At 45.9% G+C, this 12,956-nt stretch overlaps 1 protein-coding gene and 1 pseudogene across 2 annotated transcripts in view; one reads left to right on the forward strand and one right to left on the reverse strand.

Annotated features, from left to right (window-relative positions):
- Nucleotides 1-3,060, forward strand: part of gtf2f2b (general transcription factor IIF, polypeptide 2b) — a 56,403-nt gene extending 53,343 nt beyond the window's left edge. For both annotated transcript variants that reach the window (XM_021597641.2, XM_021597640.2), the window contains exons 7-9: nt 77-176; nt 349-492; nt 2,579-3,060. In XM_021597641.2, the coding sequence (XP_021453316.2) occupies nt 77-176; nt 349-492; nt 2,579-2,707 (373 nt within the window). In that variant the 3' untranslated portion in view covers nt 2,708-3,060. The remainder of the gene's footprint in view (nt 1-76; nt 177-348; nt 493-2,578) is intronic.
- A 227-nt stretch (nt 3,061-3,287) lies between these two features.
- Nucleotides 3,288-9,073, reverse strand: LOC110504432 (annotated as a pseudogene).
- Nucleotides 9,074-12,956: the final 3,883 nt, after the last annotated feature.

A 12,956-nucleotide genomic window follows, 5' to 3' on the forward strand; every position in this document is an offset into this window, starting at 1 on the left:
ATTCATTTTAATTATTTCTCAGGTTCTCTCAAACAGTTCTGTGACAGTGTTCTAGAATGTATCCTCCTCTCCTCAGATTACAGATTGAGGTGTCTACCAAGCCCCAGCGTCTGACCGAGCAGATGGACAGGGCTGTCACTAACAACTTCAAGCCTGTGTCCAACCATGTTGCTAACGTAAGAACACTACCATATCACATGTTAAAATCAGTGCGTGTCTACTTGCATGCTCCTGAAGGTTCCATATCTTTGTAGTGTTGGATCAATATACATTTGGAACTGTAATGTGCACTTCTACCATGCTCCCTCCTTGCCCCTGTGTGGGTTTTCCGTGGGTTGTTTTGTGTAGGTGGAGTATGAGAAGAAGAAGAGGGCTGAAGGTAGGATGGTGAGGGCAGACAGACAGCAGGTGATGGACATGCTCTTCTCCGCCTTTGAGAAACACCAGTACTACAACATCAAAGACCTGGTGGAGGTCACCAAGCAACCTGTGGTTAGTCACACAAACAGCAACCTGTTCACTGTCCTGTCTGATTTCATTACCATAAGTGAGTATGCGCTGCGAGCGGTTCTGCTCAGCCTTCCAAGATAGATTCCACTCCACCACTGTAGCCCTCTTTCCCCAGGATAGATTCCACTCCACCACTCCACCACTGTAGCCCTCTTTCCCCAGGATAGATTCCACTCCACCACTCCACCACTCCACCACTGTAGCCCTCTTTCCCCAGGATAGATTCCACTCCACCACTCCACCACTGTAGCCCTCTTTCCCCAGGATAGATTCCACTCCACCACTCCACCACTGTAACCCTCTCTCCCCAGGATCGATTAGACTCCACCACTGTAACCCTCTCTCTCTAGGATCGATTAGACTCCACCACTGTAACCCTCTCTCCCCAGGATCGATTAGACTCCACCACTGTAACCCTCTCTCCCCAGGATCGATTAGACTCCACCACTGTAACCCTCTCTCCCCAGGATCGATTAGACTCCACCACTGTAACCCTCTCTCTCTAGGATCGATTAGACTCCACCACTGTAACCCTCTCTCCCCAGGATCGATTAGACTCCACCACGGTAACCCTCTCTCCCCAGGATCGATTAGACTCCACCACTGTAACCCTCTCTCCCCAGGATCGATTAGACTCCACCACTGTAACCCTCTCTCCCCAGGATCGATTAGACTCCACCACTGTAACCCTCTCTCCCCAGGATCGATTAGACTCCACCACTGTAACCCTCTCTCCCCAGGATCGATTAGACTCCACCACTGTAACCCTCTCTCCCCAGGATCGATTAGACTCCACCACTGTAACCCTCTCTCTCTAGGATCGATTACACTCCACCACTGTAACCCTCTCTCCCCAGGATCGATTAGACTCCACCACTGTAACCCTCTCTCCCCAGGATCGATTAGACTCCACCACTGTAACCCTCTCTCTCCAGGATCGATTACACTCCACCACTGTAACCCTCTCTCCCCAGGATCGATTAGACTCCACCACTGTAACCCTCTCTCCCCAGGATCGATTAGACTCCACCACTGTAACCCTCTCTCCCCAGGATCGATTAGACTCCACCACTGTAACCCTCTCTCTCTAGGATCGATTAGACTCCACCACTGTAACCCTCTCCTTCCAGGATCGATTACACTCCACCACGGTAACACTCTCTCTCCAGGATCGATTAGACTCCACCACTGTAACCCTCTCTCTCTCCAGGATCGATTACACTCCACCACGGTAACCCTCTCTCTCCAGGATCGATTAGACTCCACCACTGTAACCCTCTCTCTCCAGGATCGATTAGACTCCACCACTGTAACCCTCTCTCCCCAGGATCGATTAGACTCCACCACTGTAACCCTCTCTCTCTAGGATCAATTACACTCCACCACGGTAACCCTCTCTCTCCAGGATCGATTAGACTCCACCACTGTAACCCTCTCTCTCTAGGATCGATTACATTCCACCATAGTAACCCTCTCTCTCTAGGATCGATTACACTCCACCACTGTAACCCTCTCTCTCCAGGATCGATTAGACTCCACCACTGTAACCCTCTCTCTCTAGGATCGATTAGACTCCACCACTGTAACCCTCTCTCTCTCCAGGATCGATTACACTCCACCACGGTAACCCTCTCTCTCTAGGATCGATTAGACTCCACCACTGTAACCCTCTCTCTCTCTAGGATCGATTAGACTCCACCACTGTAACCTTCTCCAGGGTGCTTCACAGGGAGAACAGCATGTCAGAGTGAACTATAGTAACCTGAGGCCTGATTAGTCATACTTAATAAGTTGAACAGGATCAGAACACATACTGTAGACCTGTATCTGGAGGAGGAATGTCAACCATTACCCACTATTGACATCTGGTGGACATTATCAACTACAACAAATGGCTTTTGACACTAAGAATAACAGGTAGACTCGCCTCACTGGTAGATGCTTCTAGTTTTCAGAGTAAGGGTGCAGGCTGTAGCTGTGTGACAATGGACACTGTAGAAAGAGCCTCTCTCCTATAGACATATATAAAGGAGATTCTGAGAGATGTTTGTCTGTGTGTTTCCTGTAGACCTACTTGAAGGAGATCCTGAGGGAGATAGGAGTGTACAACACTAAAGGGACGCACAAGAGTACATGGGAACTGAAGCCAGAGTACCGCCACTACCAGGGAGGAGAGGAGGAGATAAAGGGTGACTAGCCCAGAACAGAGCACCCTGGCTGGGATACAGACATTGACCTGAGGGCCTACCATCACAGAAGTCTTTGTTATTTTGTCTTTCACTTTATCTAATTCTGATACCCAAAACGACATGATCACAAAGGGTCTACCTTTCATCAGCTGTTGGTGGGATGGTGTGTGGGGATCGTGCACTATGAACCAGACTGTGTGAAACACTTGCCTTAAAGCAACACTCTTTTGGATGGCTTCTTTTTTATGTTGTTTGGTGCAGCTTATAGAAATTGTAATATTTGTTTTCTTCACTCTACTTACAGAAGCTGAAAGTTTGCACTATCATTTGTAAATCATTTATAAAATAATGTAACTACCGGTTTTGGAATATTTGACATTTTCTTTCAATGAATGTGACAACAAGCTTTTGAGGTAAACTACACATATATACATGCATACAAATGAGTGGATTCTGACATTTAAGCCACACCCGTTGCTGACAGATGTATGAAGTGGAAAGCCATACAATCTCCACGGACAAACATTGACAGTAGAATGGCCTTACTGAAGAGCTCTGACCGTCATAGGATGCCACCTTTCCAACAAGTCAGTTAGGCTTGTGTGCAGCTGCAAATTTGATACCAGTTAACAGAACACTGCAATACTCAAAGTTGAACACCATAATCAATAAGATCCATACCTTAACACTGTCACAGCACCCTTTCTGTCAACCCCATAGACATGACTTGGTTTGGGCATCATATAATACTTCCATTCCAAACGTAATGCAGAGTCGTGGTCTGGTTGGTCCCTGGTCGTGGGTCAGGTGAGATGCAGCAGCTAATAGAAACAAAGTTCTGAGACCTGAGTATTACTATGAAAGAGAGGAGGAAGGGCAGTGGTTATAACAAGTGTTATTATTACACAAGTAGACTGAACTAAAGGGTCTTGGGCATTTCTCCATCTCCAGGCCGTCTTTGAAGGGAGTGATGCCGTCCTTACGGATGTCCAGCAGACCAACCATACCATCTGGGTTCATAGACTCACCTGTAAAATAAAAAAACTACAGTGGGAGGGAGGATGGTGAGAGAGGTGGAGAGTGAGGTGGGAGCAGGAGGGTGGAGTGAGGTGGGAGCAGGAGGGTGGAGTGAGGGGTGGGAGCAGGAGGGTGGAGTGAGGTGGGAGCAGGAGGGTAGAGTGAGGTGGGAGCAGAAGGGTCGAGTGAGGGGTGGAGAGTGAGGTGGGAGCAGGAGGGTAGAGTGAGGTGGGAGCAGGAGGGTAGAGTGAGGTGGGAGCAGGAGGGTAGAGTGAGGTGGGAGCAGGAGGGTAGAGTGAGGTGGGAGCAGGAGGGTAGAGTGAGGTGGGAGCAGGAGGGTAGAGTGAGGTGGGAGCAGGAGGGTAGAGTGAGGTGGGAGCAGGAGGGTAGAGTGAGGTGGGAGCAGGAGGGTAGAGAGGGGTGGAGAGTGAGGTGGGAGCAGGAGGGTAGAGTGAGGGGTGGGGAGCAGGAGGGTAGAGTGAGGTGGGAGCAGGAGGGTAGAGAGGGGTGGGAGCAGGAGGGTAGAGTGGGGTGGGAGCAGGAGGGTAGAGTGAGGGGTGGAAAGTGAGGTGGGAGCAGGAGGGTAGAGAGGGGTGGAGAGTGAGGTGGGAGCAGGAGGGTAGAGAGGGGTGGAGAGTGAGGTGGGAGCAGGAGGGTAGAGTGAGGTGGGAGCAGGAGGGTAGAGTGAGGGGTGGAGAGTGAGGTGGGAGCAGGAGGGTAGAGTGAGGGGTGGAGAATGAGGTGGGAGCAGGAGGGTAGAGTGAGGTGGGAGCAGGAAGGTAGAGTGAGGTGGGAGCAGGAGGGTAGAGTGAGGGGTGGAGAGTGAGGTGGGAGCAGGAGGGTAGAGAGGGGTGGAGAGTGAGGTGGGAGCAGGAGGGTAGAGAGGGGTGGAGAGTGAGGTGGGAGCAGGAGGGTAGAGAGGGGTGGAGAGTGAGGTGGGAGCAGGAGGGTAGAGTGAGGGGTGGAGAGTGAGGTGGGAGCAGGAAGGTAGAGTGAGGTGGGAGCAGGAGGGTAGAGTGAGGGGTGGAGAGTGAGGTGGGAGCAGGAGGGTAGAGAGGGGTGGAGAATGAGGTGGGAGCAGGAGGGTAGAGTGAGGTGGGAGCAGGAAGGTAGAGTGAGGTGGGAGCAGGAGGGTAGAGTGAGGGGTGGAGAGTGAGGTGGGAGCAGGAGGGTAGAGAGGGGTGGAGAGTGAGGTGGGAGCAGGAGGGTAGAGTGAGGTGGGAGCAGGAGGGTAGAGTGAGGGGTGGAGAGTGAGGTGGGAGCAGGAGGGTAGAGAGGGGTGGAGAGTGAGGTGGGAGCAGGAGGGTAGAGTGAGGTGGGAGCAGGAGGGTAGAGTGAGGTGGGAGCAGGAGGGTAGAGTGAGGTGGGAGCAGGAGGGTAGAGTGAGGGGTGGAGAGTGAGGTGGGAGCAGGAGGGTAGAGAGGGGTGGAGAGTGAGGTGGGAGCAGGAGGGTAGAGAGGGGTGGAGAGTGAGGTGGGAGCAGGAGGGTAGAGTGAGGTGGGAGCAGGAGGGTAGAGTGAGGGGTGGAGAGTGAGGTGGGAGCAGGAGGGTAGAGTGAGGGGTGGAGAATGAGGTGGGAGCAGGAGGGTAGAGTGAGGTGGGAGCAGGAAGGTAGAGTGAGGTGGGAGCAGGAGGGTAGAGTGAGGGGTGGAGAGTGAGGTGGGAGCAGGAGGGTAGAGAGTGAGGTGGGAGCAGGAGGGTAGAGTGAGGTGGGAGCAGGAAGGTGGAGAGTGAGGTGGGAGCAAGAGGGTAGAGTGAGGGGTGGCGAATGAGGTGGGAGCAGGAGGGTAGAGTGAGGTGGGAGCAGGAGGGTAGAGTGAGGGGTGGAGGGTGAGGTGGGAGCAGGAGGGCAGAGTGAGGGGTGGGAGCAGGAGGGTAGAGAGGGGTGGAGAGTGAGGGAGGGAGATTGGGTAAACAGAAACAAGGAGATAAGGGCGAGACCAAATGAGTGAAAGAGAATCGGCATAATGAATACACCCCAGGTTCTCCTCAAGTCTAGGAATACCCAGCAAGCTCGGGTAGAACATGTGTAACTAACTGGGCTATTAGGCGGTAGTAGATGTAGTTGGTTACCTGGTAGTTCTTCATGTTGCCCATGATCATCTTGATCTCCTCCTGAGCTCCAGTCGTGAAGGGCTTCACTCCATCTGGGTTGTTCTCCTCCAGCTTAGCCTTGATCATGTGCGCACACACGCACCTTAAACTGTGTTTAATTTCAAATAGTGACTGTTTTAAATGTACAATTACAGCTTTGCGGGGTGCAAAGGGGGATTGATAGGGCTAACCTAACATCACACATACACCCCTTACTAACACACTCACACCTTCATGTAGTCCTTGATATATCCTTTGTATGAGTCCTTGGTGAAGGATGTCTCTTGCAGTCTGTGGTTGAGAACGATGTCCACTCCATTGACCGTCCTGGACTCACAGACGTCATCCTGCACTTCTGCCGACGCATTCACCCCCAGCAAAGAGTCATCAATGTTCTACTGACCATCTGAAGGGAGGACCGGAGGAAGATAGGAGGGGAGAGAGGGAGGGGGGAGGGAGGGAAGGGAAGAGAGTGAGTGCTGAGTCACTCAGTGGTTGGGTCTCAATACTGTCAAACACCTTATTGTGGCCTCCCTAGTGGCGCAGGGGTCTAAGGCACTGTATTGCAGTTGCTAGCTGTGCCACTAGAGATCCTGGTTTGAGTCCAGGCACTGTTGCAGCCGGCCACGACCCATGGGGCGGCGCACAATTGGCCCAGCGTCGTCCAGGTTAGGGCAGTGTTTGGCTGACAAGGATGTCCTTGTCCCATCTCACTCTAGCGACTCCTGTGGAGGACCGGGCCCTTTACCTCTCCCGAGTCCATATGGGAGTTGCAGCGATGAGCCAAGACTGTAACTACCAATTGGATACCACGAAATAAAACACCTTATTGTACTAGTCTTCATAAACTCTGTTTTAGTGCAAAGCTATGAGACAATACCCAACTTAATTACTGGCTCCAAATCCTGATACACCTCATCTGTCAGCCCCAAATCTCATAGAGCACATACCTGCATTGGAGACGCATCCTTTCCCTGAACTTCGAACACGATCCCATTTGGTGATTATTTGATCTTGTAAATGTCTGAACATTTCATCCCCTGCAATAAGAACAGAATGAATTGAAACCACATTAATAGTTCACAGTTAAAGTTACATTTGGTTTGCCTCAGACCTTGTACAAACTTTCCCCAGGCTAGGGCCAAGCCCTGCTGCCGCCGGTAACATAGCTGAGCTTGCCCACTATTTGTTAGATGGCTGACAGACAGACTACAGACGCTGCTGTGGTACTAGCAAGAGCTGCTAGATTTGCAAAGCTAACATAACTGGATTAGAAGCATACCATTAAACTAATAGTATGTGTGCAAATGACCTGTGGGTGGAAAGTCGAAAGTACAGCGATTGAGTGTTTTGGTGTTAGTTGACAGTGCCTTTTGACAGCGTGCACATGGAAAGCAGCTGCAGACTGGCTACTGAACAAGCTAATATCCACATACCGGTATGCCTTGTACCGTTAGCTGCACCTGTTTAGTTTATTATAGGACGTGCACGACCTAGCTCCTAGCCTTCACGATAAGTAAATATTCACCGTTTACATTACCAAACCAAATGGGTCCCCTTTATTAAAAGCCCCAAAAATCAAATCACATTTTGTCACATGCGCTGAATACAAGTGTAGACCTTACAGTGAAGTTTATCTTTGATAAAAGCGTAAATTTGAATAAATAAATAAAAATTAATAAAATAGAAAAATTTAAAATAACTAAAGAGCAACAATAAAATAACAGTAACGAGGCTATATACATGGTGTACTGGTACAGAGTCAATGTGCGGGGGCAAAGGTTAGTCGAGGTAATTTAGGTAATATGTATAGTGGTGGAAAAAGTAACCAATTGTCATAATTGAGTAAAAATATAGATACCTTAATAGAAAGTTACTCACAAAAGTGAAAGTCACCCATTAAAATACTACTTGAGTAAAAATCTAAAAGTATTTGGTTTTAAATATACTTAAGTATCAAAACTAAATGTAATTGCTAAAATATACTTAAGTATCAAAAGTAAAAGTATTAATCGTTTAAAAATCCTTATATTAAGCAAAGCAGACGGGCCTATTTTCTTGTTTTTTAAATGTACGGCTAGCCAGGGGCACACTCCAACACTGACAATATTTACAAACAATGCATTTGTGTTTAGTGAGTCAGCCAGCCCAGAGGCAGTAGGGATGACTGAGTGAGTGTTATCTTGATTAGTGCGTGAATTGGACAATTTTCCTGTCCTGCTAAGCATTCAAAATGTAACGAGTACTTTTGGTGTCAAGAAAAATATATGGAGTAAAAAGTACAATATTTTATTTAGGAATGTAGTGAAGTATAAGTTGTCAAATATAAATAGTAAAGTACAGACACCCAAAACGGACACCACCCCAAAGTAGTACTTTAAAGTATTTTTACTTAAGTACTTTACACCACTAAATATGTACATGTAGGTAGAGGAAAAGTGATTATACATAGATAATAAAAAGAGAGTAGCAGCAGCGTAAAAATGGGGAGGGGGGGTCAATGCAAATAGTCCGGGTAGCTATTTAGTCAGTTGTTCAGGAGTCTTATGGCTTGGGGGTAAAGCTGTTAAGAAGCCTTTTGGTCCTAGACTTGGCGCTCCGGTACCGCTTGCCGTGCAGTAGCAGAGAGAACAGTCTATGACTAGGGTGGCTGGAGTCTTTGACCATTTTTAGGGCCTTCCTCTGACACCGCCTAGTATAGAGGTCCTGGATGGTAGGAAGCTTGGTCCCAGGAATGTACTGGGCCTTACCACTACCCTAAAGTAGTGCCTTGCAGTCGGAGGCCGAGCAGTTGCCATACCAGGCGGTGATGCAACCAGTCAGGGTGATCTCTGGTGCAGCAGTATAACTTTTTGAGGATCTGAGGACCAATGGCAAATCTTTTCAGTCTTCTGAGGGAGAATAGGCGTTGTCGTGCTCTCTCGTGTGTTTGGACCATGACATTTCGCTGATGGAACTTGAAGCTCTCAACCTGCTCCACTACAGCCCCGTCGATGAGAATGGGGGCGTACTCGGCCCTGCTTTTCCTGTAGTCAGCTGGTGTATTAGTGTAAAATAGGTTATGGTAAAATCATACACAACTGAGGTTACGTGTGGGCCTGTGCAAGGCCTTTGCCTTTGGTTTCACAGCACTGGGAACCATGAAAGACCCCATCAGTTAATTCTGAATAGATACCATGATACAGCATAATTTCAAGGAAAGACATTCATTGGCATTCGATATATTTGTCCATACCAGTGATGATGTCCTTGTAGATGATAATTTTGTCGGTTTGAAGTTTGGAATTTATCAGAAAATAGCATCACGTGTCCTACGCGGTCTTCTGTGCTGTTTGGTGATGATCTAATTTATGTTTGTGCCCTCTGGCGGAGAGAAATATATCTACAGAACGATAAATGCATTTCAATGATTCAAATGATAGATGCTATGTTGTAAAATTCCAACTAGTTAATTTTCAAACATTTTGTAACCTTTTGTCTTAATACAACTGAGACTGGAGTCATGTTTGCTTTTCAATTTATTGGTTAGAAAGGAACATTGTACGAGTTTAGCCCAGGTACAGCTTACATCAGAAAGCAGAGTTCATCATTACAGAATTAAAATGGTTGTTCTCTTCACATAGGGAAGAGCAGGAAGCCACTGAATATGTTATGGTTAAGAGAATCATTACAAAGTCCATGGCCTAAGGGGAAACGCATGTAGACCACATCTCCCTCCTCCAGCTCTAGAGACAATGCAGTAGATATGAACTCATTATGTTTAATGGGTTCCACATTACAAATAAGTTGCTGGTCATTATGGTAAAGTTATACACCTACAGGCGCGCAACGTTGGTTTTGGAAGTGGAGGGGACATAATAAAAATGCATTTACAACAAATCGGGGGGTAGATCAGCTTTAATATTGCAGATTGTGGCTTCCATCAATGTAATTGTCTGCATCATTTCCAATCACCCATATATTTTTTGTAAATATATATATATATATTTGTGTATATAAGTATAAACAATTTCAAATGACTTTATTAGGAAATCCAAATGGCACAATTTTCTTAATTTCTTTAGGAATGTAGTGGAGTAAAAGTAGTCAAATATAAATACCCCCCAAAAACTACTTAAGTAGTAATTGAAAGTATTTTTACTCACAAACACAGGTTTGAGTCATTAAAACTTGTTTTTTAACCTTATGAAAGTTGCACAATATACCCTTAATCTTAAAACAAATCTAGTGATGCTGAACATAACTTGACATTTCTTCCATACATTGTGGGAGGATAATCAACCTTCCAATTAAGGCCAATGCATTTGTTAGCCACTATAAATGCTAGGTTACACAGTTTCCTCTGATAAGTTTCCAGTATGAACATTTCCAAGCAAACAAAGACAGCAAGAATGGAGAATCTGTAGAATTGCTGAGATAAAAGAACATCCTCTTTGCCAGAATTCAGCCAGCCTTCACAAGACAACATATGCAAATATGTCCCCTTTTGTGCTTTACACCTCCAACAGAATACAACTTCTGAGTGCATGATATTCAGTTTCACAGGCATATAGTACGTTCTATGGATGGTCTTAAACTGCAGTCATTTATGTCTGAGATTATATGAACATGATGGAGCATTCTAACATATCTGTATCCATTCATCATGTTATGTAATCGGGAAAACCTCAATCAACCCTTGATACAGTTTGGAAATCAACTTTGGGGGTTTGTCAGACAGCCTTAAAATAACATCTGGCTTGTTCAGTGTTTGCTGGACCGAGATAATAATTGTATCTGCAAAAATTCACCTCACCTCTGTCAGACTGGTATTCCCTGGCTGCCTGACCCTGCTGAGACCGCTGTCACAATCTGATCCCCCTAAAAGGAGGCATGTCAAAGAATTACCTTGGTGTACATTGATACATTTTATTATCCGAGAATAGAATCAATGGTTCAATAATTAAAATGACCATTATTTCCAGATCCCAGACTGTAGCTTTAAGCTGCTGTCCTGTAGGTCAACCCATCAAATCAAGATGGAACTTTGATCATTCACTGAATATACTGCAAAATTCACCTGAGCTCCGTAGACTTGTCTTCCCTGGCTGTCTGACCCTGTGCTGTCACCATCTGATCCTGCTAAGACATGAACACTATTTATTTTGAAACGGTCCTCTTTCTGCTTTCTATGCGTTAGCCTACCTATTGTATTAAAATCACATTTTTCCTACACACAGAATTCGCTGCTTCAACTTCAGTAGCCCACCTGTCTTTGTTGGGCGTGAGCGTTCAAGTGCGGCTAGTATGTGTGGTCTCATTGAAATATAGTAGGCTGTCTACTTGGGCGAAGAATCACGTGGAAGTTAACTTGAATATGAAAATAATTTTAATATGATTAGACTGTAGTTTACTACAGTGTCTGTAAATAAATATTGATAATGAAAAGAAGTGTAGGGCGCTCAACTAATGTGAATCGAAGTGCAATCAAAACATAATCATAATTTAAAAGGAAAAGGCACAACGCCCACATAGGCTACTATGGTGAGACAGCGTTGCGCCTTTTCATTTTCAAAGAGTATAGATTATCCATTGATTTGTCTCTGCCTGCAAATCGTCCTCCTGAAAGGTAGGCTACATCCTATAGGACTATGCAAAACGTAGCAAGGGTCGCTGTCATCATTCTTGCTGCCTCCAGTTCAGTAGCCATACCCGCGATATCAGCTGCGCATGTGGTCTCAATTAAATAGAGTTGGCTATAGCCTATGTATACATGGGCGGAGAATCACGGGCCAGTTATCTTTCCTGGGAAATGCACTTCCTAAATATGCCTATGTCTAGGCTATAGTTTATTATATTTCCTAGAAATAGGCCCAAATATTGATCACCCATTTTCTCCGTTATCCCACTCCTAAAAGGTAGACTATAAAAAAAAAAGCTCAAGAGAAATTGCAAGTCTCTCCAATTCTGCTCTCTTCAAACTACATATAGCATATTGGCTGATACAACCCAGTAATACTATGTAAGGGCCATTTGTGAATCTGGTAATATAACGATTTTCTTACATTATGTGTGCGGATTTGATATTGCTTATATGGCGCAAAATTGCTTGGACTACGGCTGCAAATGAGCTGCGTCACATACGCCGAAAATAAATGCGGTAGGGTTAGGGACCAGTTCTTGCGGTAGCGGGTGGAGCTGCATGAAGAAATCGGTCCCGCACAGACTTCTACTGTGCACCATGACAGTGAAGCCTGTAAAATGTTGAGCTGTTTATTACTGTGTCAGTGTGAAAAGTAGGGAATTATCTAGGGAAATTGACAGATCAATCACGTTATATTGACATACTGACTAATACAACGCACATTGCAATGAAAAAACGTAATATCAATCTTCAATTGTTTGGCCGATGGTTGTATTGAGGTCTAGTTTGATTGAGGCAAAAATAATGGCTTATGTAAGCCAACTTTTGGCCAGCTCTGTCACTAACAATACATCAACTGGCAAAAGCTTGCCAAGTTCATTTAGTTATGAAAAGTCGAGAGGGGATCTGGTATCAGGATAAATATGACAAAGAGTCACCGATTGTATACTATGTATTTTTTATTAGCTAAGCAATAAGTGGTAAATGCAATTTTCGTATATACGGCTCTCTGTCCCACCTCGCAGGGCAAACAGAGAACTAACTTGTTCTTGACTCACCCAGCCTGGGCGTGGTGCCCCCGGGCGCTCCAATTGATAGATGTAACTTGCTCTGTCGAGTATCTATGCGCTCATTCCCTAGATACCGTTATCACATATCTGGTTTCTGTTATTGTTAAGTTTGAGTTCTAACAAAAAAACAGTCTGTGGTTTGCTACACTACGTTCTGTACGTGTCCGTATTTATGTTATTCTGTATTTTTCCATCATGAGTAAGGCCCATGGCCCTGAAACTGTTAACAATGTTTCAAGTCAGCTATGTTGCATAACACATACATCCACACAAGCCAACAGCAGATAATAGTCAATCACGTATATGGTAACGGACTATAGTGCATAACACAGAATCCTCATACTAGCAACTTCTAAACAATTACCTATTACTATAAGTGAGTACTATTTTATTGGTAATAAGCCAACAGCAGATAATAGTCAATCACGTATATGGTAACGGGCTATAGTGCAT

This window comes from Oncorhynchus mykiss, chromosome 3 (assembly GCF_013265735.2).
Source record: "Oncorhynchus mykiss isolate Arlee chromosome 3, USDA_OmykA_1.1, whole genome shotgun sequence".
Classification (NCBI taxonomy): Eukaryota; Metazoa; Chordata; class Actinopteri; order Salmoniformes; family Salmonidae; genus Oncorhynchus; species Oncorhynchus mykiss.